The following is a 21,048-nucleotide window of genomic DNA, read 5'->3' as shown; positions in this document are numbered from 1 at the left end:
CACATTAGAACAATTCACTTCTATAAGGGACACCCAACCCATGTGTATGCAGAATGCTATTGTATTTTGGTACCAGCAAGGGATTGTGGGCAAAATACTGTGGCAAACTGCCGGCACTACTATGATGGGTCTCGTGCTCTCTCTTCTTGGAGGGGGGGGGTTCAGGGCACCGTTTCTTGCCCCTGAACTGAGGTATTAACTGCCCCACTAGCATCCTAGAGGAGGGGAGTGGAGAGGGAGGGACCCGGGCCCACCCTCTACTCCGGGTCCCAGCCCAGGGGCCCTAGGGAAACCACTAGAACTAGCGGTTCCTTCCCCTAGGCTACTTCCCTCTCCTGCCCTTCAGCTTGTGGGGCTTCCTGCCCTCCCTCTGCACAAACGAGGTGTCCCTTTACCTAGGGTCTTGGTCTGCTTAGCCCACCGCAGCACTTCTCCAAACTCTCCTCTGCTTCCCTCCAAAACTGCTCTCTGCTCCAATGCCAATCCACTCTGCTTCAACTCCTCCTTTTGTCTGATTGAAGCAGGGAGTTTTTATCATGTGACTGGCTTCAGGTGCTTTAATTAATTTATAGCAAACTTTCTTCCCTCTATGGGGAATAAGGCTCCCTTCTAACACTCTCCTGCTGCCCTCTGGCCATGCTGTATCACAATACCCAGTGCAGCAGAACTCACTGTCTCTCCATTTCCATATGTGACTGCCTGACATGCAGCGGGAATGGGGGACTCGGTCCTATTTATTCAGGCCTTGTGCACCACCACTCTCACCAATCTCACACACAGATCCACAATGGATTCTTGGAGGAGTCCCATCTTCTGCTATTTCATCCTGCTCAGTGCCATGTTAGGCCTTACTCTAGCTGTCACTAATAAGGCTTCCAAAACTATGAACTTCTCCTTAACACTGGACCTCACCCCATGGTGATGCCATGAAGTTCAAATAGATACAGCCTTTACTTCACCCTCAAAACCCACTTCAGCCCTGGGATTACATGTGTTTAAAGGCCCTTCCACTTTAATGGCTTCTGGCTGGCCCCTTAAAGAACAGGACAGGGGAAAGGAGGTTTATTCCTCATGGGAATGACTGGACGAGAAGCCTCAAGAAAGGTCATTTGCTAACACCTGGACACCACATCAGAGGAACCAAATAGTTCTGTAGACTTCAGGGATGGCCCCAGCCTCACCAGCTTTCTCCGTCCTTTTCCGCTCCTCAGCCATCTTCAGTCGGTAATCCCCAAACACGTGGTTCATCACCTGCCGCTTCTTCACAAAGGCAGCCTTGCGGGAGCGCAGGATTTTGAGGATGTGCCGTGTCTCCTCTGCTGCACTCAAGAAACCGACTGACACAAAGACAAGAAATGGGATCACAGTGAGCCCTACGAATCATAGTCAGGGAGGGAAATGATGGTGATTCTTCCCTCGGTCAGGTACTCAGATAGGAGAAAAGTCTCAAAGCGGCAGTACTACAGACGTGTCCCAATCACTATTCTTTGACTGCATGAAGACTGGAATGGCTATTGGTTGGGACACTGGGTATTTATACCACATACAGAATTAGTCCCTTATCAGTGGTTCAGCAATAGGGATTTTCAGGATTTTTACAAATGGATGCAATACCATGTAATGCTTTTTGGGAGAGCACTCTTATGTGCTTATTATTATTGCATATATCTTTCTATAGTACCTGTCCCCATAGTATGTGGGCATTGAGTACAGCAGGCGTTCTCAAACTTCACTGCATGGCGCCCCTCTTCTGACAACAAAAATTACTTCACGACCTCAGGAGGGGAACCAAAGCCTGAGCCTGCCCAAGTCACACTGCCCCGGGTGGGGGGCCAAAGCCCAAGCCCCACTTCTCCGGGCAGAGGGGCCAAAGCTGAAGCTCAAGGGCTTCAGCCCCAGGCTGGGTGCCTGCAACCTGAATTCTGCTACCCAGGGCTGAAGCTCCAGGCCTCAGCAAGTCTAAGCCAGCCCTGGCAACCCCGTTCAAAGGGGGTTGTGACCCACTTTGGGGTCCCAACCCACAATTTGAGAACCGCTGGATTATAGGATACTACACTTGTATGACCAATAGCATATGAAGCAATGCTCTAATATATAAATGATCAAATCTCATGTTTCTGCATAAACCAATGGCTGCAGTGTTCAGGAAAGAATTTTGTATCCTCATGTGCACCACGACATAGACAGCCAGATGCCTTACAAGGGAAGTTTCACTTTCCTTTGAACCACTAAGTAGTGGTCACTGAGGGAGGCATGATACAGGGCCTGGTGGATCAACAGGTATGAAATCTTGAAACGTTCCGGAATACACCTGAAGCCAGTATTTCAATGGGCAGTAAAGTTTCTCTTTTAAGTGATTTCATCTTTTTCCAGGGACAATGCTTAAAAAAAAAAAAGCTACAAGCATTTAAGGAGTATCTCTATTGATACTATGCAGCAGCAGTCACTTGAGATTGTGGGATTATGCCACAGATAAGTATCAGACACAGAATGTGATTGATCAAAGCACCGAGGGGGGTAAAACCACTGTCTGAGCTGCAAAGCAGTGTAGGAAGCCTGAAGTAGCTGAACAATATGTAAGTGGAAGAGTACAACTAAGGGGAAGGGAGGAATGAGGCAAAGGGGCTAAAAGCAAAATGAGGAGAGAAGAAACAATGCATAAGGAAGGAGACAGTCCAGGTCACAGGAGTAAGGGCAGATAGGCAGATGGAGTTCAAAGTAGAACAGACATAAAATAAGGCCAAAATGTTTAATTACATTTCACATTTAGAATGAATTCCAATTATAATTTAACAGACAGAGAAATTAGAAAGGCTTCTGGGTGAACTGAACCAGCATAGAGTTTTGATTTTAGCCAGAAATCTTGGAGGAGGCAACATACCTTGTTTTGGGGTTGGGTTGAGATGAAGGAGGACTGTTTCCAGCTGCAAAATACACCACTCCAGCTCATCTTGGAATGTCCCTTGGGGAGCCTGGGATATTCGGAAGTGCACAGATGGGACAATATTTATTTTTAATGTATGGACGTGTACGTAAACCAACCCCACACCCTTGCATCTGACACCAAAAAAGTTTGTTCTAAAATTCCCTGGCCTGAGCTATGATAAGATGACCACAATGGTCCCTTCTAGCCTTAAATTCTATGAATGCTTTGCAGCTGATATGCAACAATGAAGAATAAAAGTACAATGGGCCCGGTATTAATCCAGGCTCAGAGTGAGGGTGGTGGTGGTTTTATGGTTAAATTTTTAAAAGCCTATTGAATGAGGCTTATGAAAGCTCACGAAAGCTTATGCTCAAATAAATTTGTTAGTCTCTAAGGTGCCACAAGTCCTCCTTTTCTTTTTGCGGATACAGACTAACATGGCTGCTACTCTGAAACCTATCTCCCTTGTATAACTTATACCCCATCCCCACCCAATCTCTCTTGGTTGCATTACATAACTTGTATCTATGTTACAATGGAAAGAGCAAAGTATGTCAAACAAAATCAAGCAGATAATTTAAATACATTTGAACATACAAAATTAAATTACAATGAACAAACAGAGGACTCACTAAACCCAAAAGATTAAGGGCAAGATTTTCAAAACTGACTAATAATACTAATACCTCAACTGGCCAGAATTCAAGAGGGCAGGTGCTCATCATTTTCAGAAAACCAGGCTTCTTTAAGGTATCTCAAGTTGGGCTCCCAAAATCACTAGTCAGTTTTAAAAACTTTGGCTTGGATTCTTTTTCATTATTACTATAAAAGTGGTAGACCTTAGGACTGATTGTCAGCCAAGACTTCTTATAGTCCTCAAGAATATACCATAGGTAAAGTTAAAATGAAAATAGTTTGTGTAGGTTTAAAGATGACAAGTTTAAAGACAATTTAGAAATTATATTGGTCCCTTTTTAATTTTCTGAAATGTTTTAAATTAGGGTTTCATTTTGCAATTGCATAAAGTTGGGGATCAATACAAACTTTTTTACCTGAATGTAATACTGTTAACAAAGTGCTGTACTCTGAACAGTATGTTCCATTGCATTTATCACTATAAAAATATGAAAGCTTAAAAAAAGCTATTATAAGTATCAACAGCCTGTTGATATGTGGAGAATTGGGGGGAGCTTTAAGGAGGGGAAACAACGCATGGCAATCTCTGCACAGGGCAGCAGGAAGACGCCTTGAAAGATCAGGGCAGGTGGCAGTTTTAATTGTATCAATTAACTTGAGTGCAGAAGACAGAGAAGAGCACACTGAATTTTTACCTGTTCCATTAGGAAAGTTGGCCTTGCTGATGTTCAGCTCTGGAATCCTCCTACATCGCTCCTGTTACCTAGAAGCGCAAGACAGTAAATGAGCTTTTGCTTCCTTTATATCATAAGGAGGAATGAAGAAATCCAGAGGCAGCAGAAAGCAGTGATGGAAGCAGCCCTTGGAATACTTCAAAAGTAACATTTCAGGAGTGGGAAAGGAGTAAAACCATTCAACCTAGCTGCTTGTTTCAGAAAGCTCCCTATTGTGAAGAATTTCTAAGGGTGGGAGGAAAGAATGGGATCAAAATTAAGGTGGCCACTTTCAATTGGTGCTCCATCTCTGACAAGACTCCAGCTTCTTCAGCAACCAATCACTGATGTCATTAGGGGAGGCTGCAGTGTCAGTTGACTGGTTTGCACAGAATGCAAAGTGACTGTTTTTGTCTTTTAATGATCGGCTGCACACCTAATATGGTCAACCAGACTTTTAGCAGCTGGAGCTGCCAGTGTCCCTTTTTGACCGGACGTTCTGGTCGAAAACCGGACACTTGGCAACCCTATGCTCACAACTGAGGGTCAAGGCCCAACAGAATAAAAGATGCTGCCAGCAGCTGTTGACCCAAGCCATCATCATGATTTAATTATGTCTAGTGCAATAATGTCTCCTACCAAACTCTGAGAGCTTGTACGTTTCTTTACTAACAGATCCCACTGGAACCATATTTACAAAACAACCACCCAGCCCTCCACAAATTCAGTACCCCACTTCTCCTCCCCAAATATTCATGCCCCATTCAATCAACCTACTCAGGGTAAGTCCAGGTTGTAGATAAATTTGTTCTGATCAAAAAATCAGGGCTCTGTGGAGTAGGGGGAAGAGAGTAGGTTCCACAGCCAAGGAATCCTTACTGAAAGCACACAATCCCCTACTACAACGGGGCTACAATTGAGTATTGTTCAAATGTGCAAAGTGCTACACAGTAAAGGGTCAACAGCCCACAGCCCAGTTGGCACAACTGGGTACAGAGACCCCTTGGTCTGTTTAATGATGAAAGAGATGAACCAGTAACACTGTCAGGTTGGCGATGGCTGTCCAAGCTATAACCTACTCCCTGCCAGCCTCAACCCCATGAGCACCAGGACAGCCCCTCTCCCAGCTCCGCATACACCCCGTGGGGAGACGGGGAGGGCTCGGCACCGGGACAGCTCCCTCAGCTCTGTAGACAGACACTCCAGGGCAGGGCTCAGCACCGAGACAGCGCTCCGAGTTCTGTAAATAGATACGCCCCGCCCGCGGGGGGGTGCCTCAGCACCGGGACAGCCCCCCTCAGCTCTACAGACAGACGCGCGCGCACACACACACACATCCCGGGGGGGTGGGGGGGGAGCTCGGCACCGGGACAGCCCCCCTCAGCTCTGTAGACAGACGGACAGGCGCGCGCGCGCACACACACACACACACACACATCCCGGGGGGGTGGGGGGGGAGCTCGGCACCGGGACAGCCCCCCTCAGCTCTGTAGACAGACGGACAGACGCGCGCGCGCACACACACACACACACATCCCGGGGGGGGTGGGGGGGGAGCTCGGCACCGGGACAGCCCCCCTCAGCTCTGTAGACAGACGGACAGACGCGCGCGCGCACACACACACACACACATCCCGGGGGGGTGGGGGGGGGAGCTCGGCACCGGGACAGCCCCCCTCAGCTCTGTAGACAGACGGACAGACGCGCGCGCGCACACACACACACACACATCCCGGGGGGGTGGGGGGGGAGCTCGGCACCGGGACAGCCCCCCTCAGCTCTGTAGACAGACGGACAGACGCGCGCGCGCACACACACACACACACATCCCGGGGGGGTGGGGGGGGAGCTCGGCACCGGGACAGCCCTGTAGACAGAGACAGGCGTCCCTCCCCCCAGCCCTGCACACAGACACCCCGAGGCCGGCTCTGCTCCTCACCTGTCGGTCTCGGGCGGGGCGGTCCGGCCCCGGACTCCTTCCGCCACCGCGCTCCTTTCCCACAGGTTCCGCCCTGCGCTCTGGCCCGGCCCGGCCCGCTGCACTCTGCGGGGATTCCCGAGCCGGGGCTGGGCCGGGCGCGGCCTGGAGGTGCGGGCTGGGGAAGATTGGGCTCCTAGGGGGTTACTTACCTGGCGTAAATTGCAGGTGAGACGCGGGGCCTGTGGATGGTGCCGAGTCGGCGCCTGTGCTGGAGGCCAGTGTCTGTTGCGAGTGCCCGGGTAAAGGGCGGTATCAAGCAAGAAGAGCGTTTTGTGCAGGGTGTGGGCTGGGTCCCCAGGCCGGGGCTTGCCCGCCACCCACCTGCACGTGCTTCAGCAGTTGGGTCCTATTGACTGAGGTTCGCTCCTTTGTCACCCCTCATTGCATGTAGCTCCACTCGTCCCTACAGCTGGGTAAGGGCACAGTAGGCCACAGTTCCCTCATGGGGCTGTGGTATCTGAGCAGCTCCCCACAGGAAAGGGGCATCTCCCTTGTTCCCAGGAGAACTCATTTTAGATGTAGGGGGAAGGTGTGAGCATCTTTGCTTCTAGCTCTGCTCTTGGTGCACTGGGTGTATGTGTTAAACTGGAGCAGTAGTTTCTGTACCCCAAGCACTGAGGAGAGAGAGAGATCTGGGGCAAGGCTGCTTGTCTTGGAGGATAGCAACAGCAGCATGGTCCTGGTGGCAGGGAACCTTGTCCCCACTCTGCTCCTGTAGTGGGGGCAGAAGGTGGGGAAAAATGGAAGTTCTCTAGGACTGATGCCCCTTCCCATAATACAGCAGCCCCAACCCTGAGCTGTGTCTAGTGCTTCATGCCTGAAGAACCAAGGGAAAGACCAAACAGCACCATCCACAGTATAGCAGCAGACTGCCTCAGAACATACTACTCCTAAGAGGGATTCTGTCTCTCCCCTTATTACTAGACCAGTAATAGAGATCAGTGAAAAAACACAAACGCAGTTTATTGCACACAGGTGCACTCTGCTGGACACCACAGCCCAAGTGCACAGCCTCATTTTCCCCTCAGCTGGCAGTAGTTCCTCCCTTCCTTCTGCAAAAGCCTTCTGGAGCAGAAGGGTGAGCTGATTTTATTAGCACTGGACCAGGTCAGCACAATTATTAAAGGGAAATCTGTAATAAGAACATTTTATTGGGGATGGTGGGGGGATGAGAAAGTGAAGCAATAATATCTAATTTGAAGCTGGACAGGCAAACATTAAGCCCCTGAGACTGCATTTTGCAACTGCTTCAATAAAGAGTATCCCCAGGAGGGCACTGCAGCTACTCTGCTGTTAAAGTTAAGTACATTTAGAAGTGTTTGCAAGTCTGAGGCCACTTCAACACTTACCAGTAGATCAAGGAGCTTCTGCAATCAATGCAAGAGGTGTCTATTTAGTGGGTCTAGTGAAGACCTGCTAAATTGATGGGAGAGCATGCTCTCCGGTGGACTCTGGTACTCCAGATCCTCGAGAAGCATAAGGGAAGTCAGTGGGAGAGCGTCTTCCATCAACACAGTGCAATGTAGATGCTGTGGTAAATCGACCTAAGCTACATCAACTTAGGTAACTGGAGTAGTGTAACTTAGATCAATTTATCACAGTAGTATACAGTATACTGTGACGTTCTGTACCTTGGGGGAACATCCAGCACCCTCATGTTCATCCTTATGATTGTGTGGTATCTAATGCAAAGTTTTCATGTCGGGTGTCTTTGTAAGGCTCATGATGCACTGAGCATTGTTGTTATAGTGTTGTAATAGTAATGTTATAGGTTGTAATTTCATGTGTATTGTTAATGGACTTAACCTCCTTGAATTTATCCAGTTCTCTTTTAAACCCTGTTACAGTCCTAGCCTTCACAACCTCCTCAGTAAGGAGTTCCACAGATTGACTGTGTGCTGAGTGAAGAACTTCCTTTTATTTGTTTTAAAGCTGCTGCCCATTAATTTCATTTAGTGGCCCCTAGTTCTTATATTATGGGAACAAGTAAATAACTTTTCCTTATTCACTTTCTCCACACCACTCGTGATTTTATATACCTCTATCATATCCCCACTTAGTCTCCTCTTTTCCAAGCTGAAAAGTCCTAGCCTGTTTAATCTCTCCTCATATGGGATCTGATCTGTTCCAAACCCCTAATTATTTTAGTTGCCCTTTTCTGAACCTTTTCTAATGCTAGTATATCTTTTTTGAGATGAGGGGACCACATCTGTACGCAGTATTCAAGATGTGGGCGTACCAGGGATTTATACGGGCAATAAGCGGAAGAGGCAAGGGAGACTACACCAAATATGAGCCCCAGGAGGATACAGGATGGGTTGAAGAAGATTATAAGAGAAAATAGGAATGGAAAGAACTTGCAGCCAGAGGGACAGGGGGGAGACTGGAGAATAGCACTGTCACCAGGAAAAGGCAGGTCTATGTGATCGGGGACTCTTTATTGAGAAGAATAGACAGGCCTGTAACTAGAGCTGATCCTGAGAATAGAAGGGTGTGCTGTCTTCCGGGTGCTAAGATACGGGATGTAGACCTGAGGTTGAAAAGGATCCTCAAGGGAGCGGGAAAGAATCCCCTAATTATCCTTCATGTGGGAACAAATGATACGGCTAGATTCTCGCTGGAAAGTATTAAGGGAGACTATGCTAGGCTGGGGAAGACACTTAAGGAAATTGAGGCTCAGGTGATCTTTAGCGGGATCCTTCCTGTTCCTAGAGAAGGGCAACAAAGGTGTGACAAGATTATGACTGTCAACAGATGGCTTAGGCAGTGGTGCTATAAGGAGGACTTTGGGATGTATGGCCACTGGGAGGCATTCACGGACAGAGGACAGTTCTCTCGGGATGGACTTCATCTGAGTAGGGAAGGAAATAGACTTCTAGGATCGAGGCTGGCACAACTGATAAAGAGAGCTTTAAACTAGGAATTAGGGGGAGATGGATGGGAGATGTCCAGGAAATCTCCACGCCAAATTTTAGCATTGAGAGGGAAGAAGACGAAGAAAGGTACAGCCGTGGGTAGGAGAATGTATATAAGGAGCGAGGGCGGTGTGGATACTAGTCTAATAGGTTATACTGGCTGTAGAATGACTGTGCCTAATAGGGTACAAAATGTGAGCGAGGCCAAACAGCAAAAATTAAGATGTTTATACACCAATGCGAGGAGCCTAGGTAACAAAACGGAGGAACTAGAGCTACTGGTGCAGGAAGTGAAACCAGATATTATAGGGATAACAGAAACATGGTGGAATAGTAGTCATGACTGGACTACAGGTATTGAAGGGTATGTGCTGTTTAGGAAAGACAGAAACAAAGGTAAAGGTGGTGGAATAGCATTGTATATCAATGATGAGGTAGAATGTAAAGAAATAAGAAGTGATGCAATGGATAAGACAGAGTCCGTCTGCGCAAAAATTACATTGGGGAAGAAAACTAGTAGAGCCTCTCCTACAGTAGTGCTTGGGGTGTGCTACAGCCCTCCGGGATCTAATTTGGATATGGATAGAGCCCTTTTTAATGTCTTTAATAAAGTAAATACTAATGGAAACTGCGTGATCATGGGAGACTTTAACTTCCCAGATATAGACTGGAGACCAGTGCTAGTAATAATAATAGGGCTCAGATTTTCCTAGATGCGATAGCTGATGGATTCCTTCATCAAGTAGTTGCTGAACCGACTAGAGGGAATGCCATTTTAGATTTAATTTTGGTGAGTAGCGAGGACCTCATAGAAGAAATGGTTGTAGGGGACAATCTTGTTTCAAGTGATCATGAGCTAATTCAGTTCATACTAAATGGAAGGATTAACAAAAATAAATCTGCAACTAGGGTTTTTGATTTCAAAAGGGCAGACTTTCAAAAATTAGGGAAATTAGTTAGGGAAGTGGATTGGACTGAAAAACTTATGGATCTGAAGGTAGAGGAGGCCTGGGATTACTTTAAATCAAAACTGAAGAAGCTATCGGAAGCCTGTATCCCAAGAAAGGGGAAAAAATTCATAGGAAGGAGTTGTAGAGACCAAGCTGGATGAGCAAGCATCTTAGAGAGGTGATTAAGAAGAAGCAGAAAGCATACAGGGAGTGGAAGATGGGAGGGATCAGCAAGGAAAGCTACCTAATTGAGGTCAGAACATGTAGGGATAAAGTGAGACAGGCTAAAAGTCGAGTAGAGTTGGACCTTGCAAAGGGAATTAAAACCAATAGTAAAAGGTTCTATAGCCATATAAATAAGAAGAAAACTAAGAAAGAAGAAGTGGGGCCGCTTAACACTGAGGATGGAGTGGAGGTTAAAGATAATCTAGGCATGGCCCAATATCTAAACAAATACTTTGCCTCAGTCTTTAATAAGGCTAAAGAGGATCTTGAGGATAATGGTAGCATGACACATGGGAATGAGGATATAGAGGTAGATATTACCATATCTGAGGTAGAAGCGAAACTGAAACAGCTTAATGGGACTAAATCGGGGGGCCCAGATAATCTTCATCCAAGAATATTAAAGGAATTGGCACCTGAAATTGCAAGCCCATTAGCAAGAATTTTTAATGAATCTGTAAACTCAGGAGTAGTACCCAATGATTGGAGAATTGCTAATATAGTTCCTATTTTTAAGAAAGGAAAAAAAAGTGATCCGAGTAACTACAGGCCAGTTAGTTTGACATCTGTAGTATGCAAGGTCCTGGAAAAAATTTTGAAGGAGAAATTAGTTAAGGACATTGAAGTCAATGGTAAATGGGACAAAATACAACATGGTTTTACAAAGGTAGATCGTGCCAAACCAACCTAATCTCCTTTTTTGAAAAAGTAACAGATTTTTTAGATAAAGGAAATGCAGTGGATCTAATTTACCTAGATTTCAGTAAGGCATTTGATACTGTGCCACATGGGGAATTATTAGTTAAATTGGAGAAGATGGGGATCAATATGAACATCAAAAGGTGGATAAGGAATTGGTTAAAGGGGAGACTGCAACGGGTCCTAGTGAAAGGCGAACTGTCAGGTTTGAGGGAGGTTACCAGTGGAGTTCCTCAGGGATCGGTTTTGGGACCAATCTTATTTAATCTTTTTATTACTGACCTTGGCACAAAAAGTGGGAGTGTGCTAATAAAGTTTGCAGATGATACAAAGCTGGGAGGTATTGCCAATTCGGAGAAGGATCGGGATATTATACAGGAGGATCTCGATGACCTTGTAAACTGGAGTAATAGTAATAGGATGAAATTTAATAGTGAGAAGTGTAAGGTTATGCATTTAGGGATTAATAATAAGAATTTTAGTTATAAGTAGGGGACGCATCAATTAGAAGTAACGGAAGAGGAGAAGGACCTTGGAGTATTGGTTGATCATAGGATGACTATGAGCTGCAAATTTGATATGGCTGTGAAAAAAGCTAATGCGGTTTTGGGATGCATCAGGAGAGGCATTTCCAGTAGGGATAAGGAGGTTTTAGTACCATTATACAAGGCACTGGTGAGACCTCACCTAGAATACTGTGTGCAGTTCTGGTCTCCCATGTTTAAAAAGGATGAATTCAAACTGGAGCAGGATGATCCGAGGAATGGAAAACTTGTCTTATGAAAGGAGACTTAAGGAGCTTGGCTTGTTTAGCCTAACTAAAAGAAGGTTGAGGGGAGATATGATTGCTCTCTATAAATATATCAGAGGGATAAATACAGGAGAGGGAGAGGAATTATTTCAGCTCAGCACCAATGTGGACACAAGAACAAATGGGTATCAACTGGCCACCAGGAAGTTTAGACTTGAAATCAGACAAAGGTTTTTAACCATCAGAGGAGTGAACTTTTGGAATAGCCTTCCAAGGGAAGCAGTGGGGGCAAAAGATCTATCTGGTTTTAAGATTCTACTTGATAAGTTTATGGAGGAGATGGTATGATGGGATAATGGGATTTTGGTAAGTAATTGATCTTTAAATATTCAGGGTAAATAGGCCAATCCCCTGAGATGGGATATTAGATGGATGGGATCTGAGTTACCCAGGAAAGAATTTTCTGTAGTATCTGGCTGGTGAATCTTGCCCATATACTCAGGGTTTAGCTGATTGCCATATTTGGGTTCGGGAAGGAATTTTCCTCCAGGGCAGATTGGAGAGGCCCTGGAGGTTTTTCGCCTTCCTCTGTAGCATGGGGCATGGTTGACTTGAGGGAGGCTTCTCTGCTCCTTGAAGTCTTTGAACCATGATTTAAGGACTTCAATAGCTCAGACATGGGTGAGGTTTTTCATAGGAGTGGGTGGGTGAGATTCTGTGGCCTGCGCTGTGCAGGAGGTCGGACTAGATGATCAGAATGGTCCCTTCTGACCTTAGTATCTATGAATCTATAAGATATTCACCGTCTTATTCTCTATCCCTTTTTTAATGACTCCTTACATCCCATTTGCTTTTTTGACTGCCGCTGCACACTGCATAGACGTCTTCATTACCACCAAGCGACTGAAGCACTGATCAAAGGGGAAAGCCTGGGTGAAGGGCAACCAGCCAGCCTGTGGTGAGAAGCATCTAAGGTTGTAAGGGCATTGTAAGTGTTAAACTCAGCTTAGAACGTGTTTTGCTTTTATTTCATTTGACCAAATCCGACTTGTTATGCTTTGACATATAATCACTTAATATCTATCTTTGTAGTTAATAAATCTGTTTATTCTACCTGCAGTAGTGTGTTTGGTTTAAAGCCTGTCAGAGACTCCCCTTAGGAAAACAACCCTGGTACATATCGATTTCTTTGTTAAATTGATGAACTCATATAAGCTTGCAGCGTCCAGCAGGCATAACTGGACACTGCAAGACTGAGGTTCCTAGGGTTATGTCTGGGACCGGAAATATCAGCTAGTGTCATTTGGTTGCACAATCCAAGGAGCAGCTCACATACCAGAGGCTGTGTGAGAACAGTCCAGGAGTGAGGGTTCTCACAGCAGAGCAGGGTAAGGCTGGCTCCCAGAGTCAAGAATTGGAGTGACCTAGCAGATCACCGGTGTGGATAACACCAGAGGGGAATGTCACATATTCATAGTGTGACGGGGCAAAGCTGGATGGCTATAGTAAAGTAATGGGAGACATATTAGCCACAGGCTAAACAAATCCCTGTTACCAGGATAAACAAATGGTAGCTACTCCAGGTCAATTAAGATACCTGGGGCCAATTAACATCTTTCCAGAAGGCAGGAAGGACAACTAGGTTGATTGGGACACCTGAAGCCAATCGGGGCTGGCTGAAACTAGTTAAAAGCTTCCCAGTTAGTCAAGTGGGTGTGCGTGTCAGGAGCTGTAGGAGGAAGCCATTCTGTTGGAGAGACTGAGCAGCACAAACCATATCAGGCACAAGGAAGGAGGCCCTGAGGTCCAGGGAATTGTACATATCCTGTTTCTAAAAAGTCATACCATAGCTGATACTATTAGGGTCACTGGGCTGGAGTCCGGAGTGGGGGGGGCTGGGCTCCCCCCTTTGCCCCCTGATTAATCACCGAGACTGGAAGACAACAGAGACTGTGCAAGGGAGGGTAGCTTCTCACCTCCCTTGCTGGCTTATGATGAATATGGCTCAGTAGGCTGTGACACTTGCATCTAGAGAGAGAAGGGCTACATGGAGGGTCACAGTGAGCCTCTGAGGCTAGCAAAATTTGCCAGGAAACATGGGACCCATGGAGACAAGGACAGAGCTTTGTCACAACTGGTGTAAGGCATGGGATCATCATTCATAGAGTGGCAGAAGAAAGAGGTTAAAAAAAAAGTGAACTGGGGTTTTGGATTTTTGTTTTGTTTGTTCGCTTTGTACCACAATGGAGGAGGTGGTAAGAGCTCTGGTACAAGCCATGGTAGCCCAGTAGGAGGCCACCCGGGTTCAAGCAATGGTGCAACAGGAGTCTATGTGGCTACAGCAGGAAACCAATCAATTATTAATGGGTCCAGGTGACTCAAGATCGTGCCCTCTTGCAAGAGGTAATGGACCAGCTAAAGATCCTCACCACCCAGACCTGGGGGTCCGAAGGGCTGCAAACCCTGAGGGCTACTGGTTGTCTGCCAAAGATGACGTCAGAAGATGACGTAGAGACATATCTCCTCCCATTTGAAAGGACTGCTCAGCATGAGACATGACCCCAGGAGCAGTGGGCCAGCATTCTCGCCCCTTTTTTGTGCACAGAGGCCCAGAAGGCCTATTTTGACTTGCCTAGCACAGACACCACTGACTATACCCCACAGAAGGCAGAGATCCTAGCACAATCAGGGTGACAGCAGCAGTGCTGGCCCAGAGGTTCAATGAGTGGAAATACCAGGAGAACAAACTCCTGAGGTCCCAGCTATTCGACCTCAGACACCTCACATGGAAGTGGTTACAGCCTGAGGTGTGCAGCCTGGAGGAGATTTTGGAGAACCCGGTCATGGACCATTACATGCGAGGATGCCACCAGATCTCCGCAAATGGGTAGGCCAGAATGATCCATCCACCTATGGTGAGATGATCACGCTGGTAGAAAGATGCATGATACCCAGGGAATTGACCTGACTACCCAAGGAAGGTTGGGCAGCCAAATCCCTGGGGAGTCTGAGGTGGAAAAAACGGGGGGGGGGGCAAAAACCAGAAGGAAGGGATTGGCCTAAGTGTGGGGAACGCTGGGACTAAAACCCCAACCCCCATGATAGGGGAGTGATTAAAAGCAATTATAGATGTTATGCATGTGGGGAGTGGGGACACATAGCAGCACAGTGTCCCAACAATGAGGAGCCTATGCAATGTAACTTGGGGGATTAGGAGGTCCCGTGCTCCCTTATCCACCTTCCTTGCAGGCGTCACATTAGCACCACATAACTACACCAGGCCGGTCTTTTGCGGGGCCTCTGCATCCTATGCTTCAGATGGGAAGAGCAGAGCTTGAACCTTCTGTTTGCCCCGCTTCCCCCTTACTAGAACCCAGCCCTTCATGGTATCATCTGGCGGGGAGGGAAGATCCTCTCCCATGCCCGGAGATAATCCCGCTGCACCCTCCTCCATAGGCCCCGCCAGACTGCATGCAGCAGAGGCGGGGCTCTCCTGCTCATCTGGGCGCGCTGGGGGAAGTGCCCCTAGGGCCGAAGCAGGAGCAGTGGTGGACTGGGAAGGAGGAGGGGCGGCTCTAGGCACCAGGCAGCCAGCAATGACTTGGCCAGCGCCCTGCCGGGGGTCCCAGACACTTCTTCCTGCCAGGCCAAGAGGAAGTCCCTCCGGACATGTCCCATCGCCTGGCAGAGGCAGCACTGGGCCTCCCCTGTAGAATAATGCACCCGGTAGCGGGCCCCGATAGGGGACCAGGAAGGATCCCTTGAGTGCCTCTTCATCACGTGCCGCCAGCGGCAGTTGAAGCTGCACCTGCCGGCAGAACGAGAGGACATGATGGAGGGCGGGATCTTTGCAGCCCAGCGGGAGAGGGCTGACAACGGAGATGGGTTTCCCAAGGGTAGAGAGGGCGGGTAGCAGGGCAGCATTGGGAAGAAAGGGAGGGACAGAGGTCAGGACCAGTAGGACGCCCAGGTCTTCCAGGGGGATGAACACACCCCCCACCGCAAGGCCCTTTTCTACTGCTTCCTGGACGGCGGCCTTCGATGCCAGGAAGAAGACTACCTTACGGTACATTTTGGAGGCCGCCATGATGGCTGTGGGCCCCACCACTCTCGTCAACGGCTGCACGTAGGTCTCCACGTGGGGCGACGTGGGCACCAGGAGGCAACAGAGGCCATGCTTTCTGGTCAAGATGGGGAAGGGGCCCCGGCAACCAGAGATAGAAGTGGAGGCGGTGGCTGGGAGAGGTGACATAGCAGCAGGCGGGGGGGTCGCCATCACCTGGGTGTACACCCTGGGGACTGGGAGAGGGGCACCCGCAGTGCTGGTGGAGAGAGCAATGGGGAGGGACGCCGCAGCCAGTGGTGGGGCCACAGCAGAGGGGACAGCCCCTATCATGGAGGGCCTTGTCTTTTTGGTGGGGCCCTTACCCTTTTTCCCCTGGCCTTTCCCACCAGCTGGGGGACCCCTCCCCCACAGAGTCAGAGGGGGCAAGGGACATGGCAGCAGTGGAGTCTACCCTGGTGCCCACTGCTGCTGGTGCCCCAGAGGGGGCGGTAGCAGGTGGTTTGGCAATGGCAGTCAAGGTGGGAGCCACAGGGGACAACGGGGGGGCAGGTGGAGGAGGGGCAGTGGGGGCTACCTGAGGGTTCCCATTCATTTTGTCCCCCGCCATGAGCATAGATGAAGGACAGACACCGGAGAGGAGGTAGGGAAGTGGGGAAACAGGGCGACCACTCCTCCCTGCTAGGCTGCAGGCAGGGAGGAGGGTGCCGGCAGGGAGGGCTGGATGGGGAGGGCTATCAAGAACTTGGGGGGCTCAGTCACCCACACAGGATGGGATTCCGGCTCCTCTAGTTACACTAGGGGAGGAAGAGGTTATAATAGCATTGGGGAATGCAATGACACAGGTTCAAGCGAAACAGGGAAGGGGCATAAGCGCATGGGAGGGGGCATGGGTGCACGAAGCAAGGGGCTAATCAGGGCAGGGGAACCACGGGGGGAGCCGGGGACGACAATCAGGCTGGAGGTAGGACAAGGAAACCAGGAGCTAGCTTCAGAGGCTGGGGCGGGGTAAACAAAACTGGAAAGGGAAAAGGGTGGGGCAGGCAAACAAACTGAAGCTGTTGAGGGGGAAGCAAGGGGAAAGGGGGAGACTGCTGCAGGGAAGGGGAGGTGTCAGTCCAAGGGGAGGGGGACACCTGCGCCCATGTGCGCTTGCATAAAAAAAAAAAAATCAATATTGCTGGCCACTGCTTCAGGCCCAAATGGTGGAAACAAGGCGTGGCAAGCCAAGCAAGCAGCTGAGTCCCAGAGGCAGGAGCTGAGACAGATAGTAAGCAGCCAGTGGAGAGGGTGGAGGGGGCAGCGATGGTGGTAGTGGGGGGCGGGGACGGGAGGGGACACATGGATGGACCAAGGGGCAGGCTCCACACCACACCCCGTGTCCTCACAAACAGAGTCAAGACCCCCACAAAAGCACAGTTCAAAAGTCACTCAGCCTGTAGAAGGCTCCCTCCACAGAGGTCTACAGAGGCGCTGCGTGCTCCCCCAGCAGCAGATGGTCCCCTTTTTCCTTCTCCTCAAGACTCCAACAGCTCCTCGGCAGCAACAGCAGCTCCAGCAGGCAGTCTGGTGGCCAAGCAGGAAGGACCCCTCTCTGGTGGTGATGGTGTCTACAGCAGCAGTAGCAATGGCTGGGGGTGGGGTCCCTCACTCCCTTCCTCTGGGAAGCAGGCCAGCAGGCCCCCCCCAAGGGGCTGGAACAGGAGCAGCAACAACTGGGGGGGGTGGGGTGGTCCAGCAGCCAGGTAGTAGAGAAGGGGGGTGGTTGTCTGGCCCAGCCAGGGGAGTAGCTGAAGCACAATCAGCAAGAGCCCAGGGCCTAGGAGCAGCAGTCTCCCACCTCCCTCCAAGCCAGAGGGCTATAGGAGAGGAGTCCTTTTGGGATCCGGGAAATGGGCGGGTGAAGCCTGTCCACCGCTAAAGGATCCCCCCCCGCCTAAAAGGGGGATCCACAGGACCTAGATACCCAAAAAATTCCGGGGGACAACTAATAAAATAACAGGGACAGGAGTGCGGTCAAATGGTCAAACGAAGGGAACCGGACGGGAACACCTAGCAGAGAACCCCGGACAGCGCCCATTGCTTCTCAAAGGCGTCAAGGGAGTCAGAGGACGCCGCCCACAGGAACTCTGCCCAGATACGTGAACGGACCGAGGATCGGAAATAGGCCCCACAGTCAAAGGAGACTCCATCGGCCAACCTCCTCACTCTGGTTTTGTAGATGGCCATTTTAGCTAGGGCCAGGAGGAGGTTGACCAGGAGATCCCGTGACTTTGTGGGGCCACGGATAGGGAGTGCATAAATGAGAAGGTGAGGGGAGAAGTGCAACCAAAAATGTAATAAAATATTGGTGAGGAGCCGGAATAGGGGCTGCAGCCTGGCACACTCCAGGTAGACATGTGCCAGGGTATCCCTCATGCCACAAAAGGGGCAGGTGTCTGGGATTGAAGTGAACCGCGCCAAGTGCACGCCCGTGCTCACGGCTCCGTGAAGGAGCCGCAAACTGACATCCCCGGCAGGCCTCGGGACTAAGGTGGAATACAGGCTGGCCCACCGGAGCTCCTCACCCTCCAAAGGTGGCAGGAGGTCCCGCCATTTTGTATTGGGGCGGGACACGAGGGTGCGGGCGTGAAGGGTGTGGAGCACGAGCATGTAGAGATGTTTTCTTGGCGCGGTTTGAAAGCAGACCGGCTGCATTTTGTGCAGCCGGCTTCTAGTGAAGGGGTGAAGGGGTCGGTTGGGTCCACGGGGCAGGGGTCCAATTAAAAGGTCCGGCGGGCCTGGGGTAAGGGGTGGGCGGGGCATGCCCTCGTGCAGGACCCGGTCGAGATGAACCCGAGCAGGGGGCGGCAAAGCGGCCTTCACCTCCTGAAGTATGCGCCGGGGAGTACAAGGTCTGGAAAGCCCCATGCGCTGAGCGAGCGTCAGGGGATCCAGCCAGTCTCCCCGGTCATAGTCCAGGAGGTCTCCGACTCTTGTGACCTCTGCCAGGACCAACCTCTGGCACACCGAGCGGGACTCCGCCACCTGCACACGGAGCTGGGGGTTATGTAGCAGGGGCTCCGCGAGAAGATCTGCCCCCCTCGGTGGCCGCCACGGACCTGGTCGTTGAAAAGAGTTTCCAGGTCCGGAGGAGGTCCTGGTAGAAGACCAGCAGCCCAGAGAGGTCTCACGGAAGACCTCTTGGATGGAGATAAAGGAGCTGCTGGTGGTATTGGACTATAGGAAAGGAGTCTTATTGGGATCCGGGAAGTGGGCGGGCGAAGCCCGTCCACTGCTAAAGGGTCCCCCCCAGCCTAAAAGGGGGATCCACAGGACCTAGATACCCAAAAAATTCCGGGGGACAACTAATAAAATAACAGGGACAGGAGTGCGGTCAAAGGGTCAAAAGAAGGGAACCGGACGGGGACACCGAGCAGAGAACCCCGGACAGAGCCCACTGCTCCTCAAAGGCGTCAAGGGAGTCAGAGGACGCCGCCCAGAGGAACTCTGCCCGGATACGTGAACGGACCGAGGATCGGAAATAGGCCCCACAGTCACAGGAGACTCCATCGGCCAACCTCCTCACTCTGGTTTTGTAGATGGCCATTTTAGCTAGGGCCAGGAGGAGGTTGACCAGGAGATCCCGGGACTTTGTGGGGCCACGGATAGGGAGTGCATAAATGAGAAAGTGAGGGGAGAAGTGCAACCAAAAACGTAATAAGATATTGGTGAGGAGCCGGAATAGGGGCTGCAGCCTGGCACACTCCAGGTAGACATGTGCCAGGGTATCCCTCACGCCGCAAAAGGGGCAGGTGTCTGGGATTGTGGTGAACCGCGCCAAGTACACGCCCGTGCTCACGGCTCCGTGAAGGAGCCGCCAACTGACATCCCCGGCGGGCTTTGGGACTAAGATGGAATATAGGCTGGCCCACCGGGGCTCTTCACCCTCCAAAGGTGGCAGGAGGTCCCGCCATTTTGTATCGGGGCGGGACACGAGGGTGCGGGCGTGAAGGGTGTGGAACACGAGCGTGTAGAGATGTTTTCTTGGCGCGGTTTGAAAACAGACCGGCTGCATCTCGTGCAGCCGGCTTCTAGTGAAGGGGTGAAGGGATCGGTTGGGTCCACGGGGGAGGGGTCCAATTAAAAGGTCCGGCGGGCCTGGGGTAGTGGGTGGGCGGGGCGTGCCCTCGTGCAGGACCCGGTCGAGATAAACCCGAGCAGCGGGCGGCAAAGCGGCCTTCACCTCCTGAAGTATGCATCGGGGAGTACAAGGTCTGGAAAGCCCCATGCGCTGAGCGAAGGTTAGGGGATCCAGCCAGTCTCCCCGGTCATAGTCCAGGAGGTCTCCGACTCTTGTGACCTCTGCCAGGACCAACCTCTGGCGCACCGAGCGGGACTCCGCCACCTGCAAACGGAGCTGGGGGTTGTGTAGCAGGGGCTCCGCGAGGAGATCTGCCTCCTCGGTGGCCGCCACGGACCTGCTCGTTGTAAAGAGTTTCCAGGTCCGGAGGAGGTCCTGGTAGAAGACCAGCAGCCCAGAGAGGTCTCGCGGAAGACCTCTTGGATGGAGATAAAGGAGCTGCCGGTGGTATCGGACTATAGGAAAGTAGTCTTATTGGGATCCGGGAAGTGGGCGGGCGAAGCCCGTCCACTGCTAAAGGGTCCCCCCCAGCCTAAAAGGGGGACCCACAGGACCTAGATACCCAAAAAATTCCGGGGGACAACTAATAAAATAACAGGGACAGGAGTGCGGTCAAAGGGTCAAAAGAAGGGAACCGGACGGGGACACCGAGCAGAGAACCCCGGACAGAGCCCACTGCTCCTCAAAGGCGTCAAGGGAGTCAGAGGACGCCGCCCAGAGGAACTCTGCCCGGATACGTGAACGGACCGAGGATCGGAAATAGGCCCCACAGTCACAGGAGACTCCATCGGCCAACTTCCTCACTCTGGTTTTGTAGATGGCCATTTTAGCTAGGGCCAGGAGGAGGTTGACCAGGAGATCCCGGGACTTTGTGGGGCCACGGATAGGGAGTGCATAAATGAGAAGGTGAGGGGAGAAGTGCAACCAAAAACGTAATAAGATATTGGTGAGGAGCCGGAATAGGGGCTGCAGCCTGGCACACTCCAGGTAGACATGTGCCAGGGTATCCCTCACGCCGCAAAAGGGGCAGGTGTCTGGGATTGTGGTGAACCGTGCCAAGTACACG

General features: G+C 50.6%; 1 protein-coding gene across 5 annotated transcripts in view; it reads right to left on the bottom strand.

Annotated features, from left to right (window-relative positions):
• LOC119862959 overlaps positions 1-6,368 on the bottom strand; it is a 33,119-nt gene extending 26,751 nt beyond the window's left edge. For 3 of the 5 annotated variants that reach the window (XR_006274629.1, XM_043493450.1, XM_043493449.1), the window contains exons 1-4: positions 6,215-6,368; positions 4,258-4,325; positions 2,882-2,972; positions 1,182-1,373 (exon numbers count right to left, since the gene is read on the bottom strand). Coding sequence is in view for 4 of the 5 variants with exons in the window: in XM_043493450.1 (XP_043349385.1) it covers positions 1,182-1,373; positions 2,882-2,972; positions 4,258-4,266 (292 nt within the window). In the remaining variant the exon portion in view is untranslated. The remainder of the gene's footprint in view (positions 1-1,181; positions 1,374-2,881; positions 2,973-4,257; positions 4,326-6,214) is intronic. The other 2 variants (XM_038420528.2, XM_043493452.1) reach the window with 2 other exon arrangements.
• Between the last annotated feature and the right edge of the window lie 14,680 nt (positions 6,369-21,048).

Source organism: Dermochelys coriacea, chromosome 10 (assembly GCF_009764565.3).
Source record: "Dermochelys coriacea isolate rDerCor1 chromosome 10, rDerCor1.pri.v4, whole genome shotgun sequence".
In the NCBI taxonomy this organism is placed as follows: Eukaryota; Metazoa; Chordata; order Testudines; family Dermochelyidae; genus Dermochelys; species Dermochelys coriacea.
Note: the sequence above shows the minus strand (reverse complement) of the source record. Positions and strands in the feature narration are given on the sequence as shown.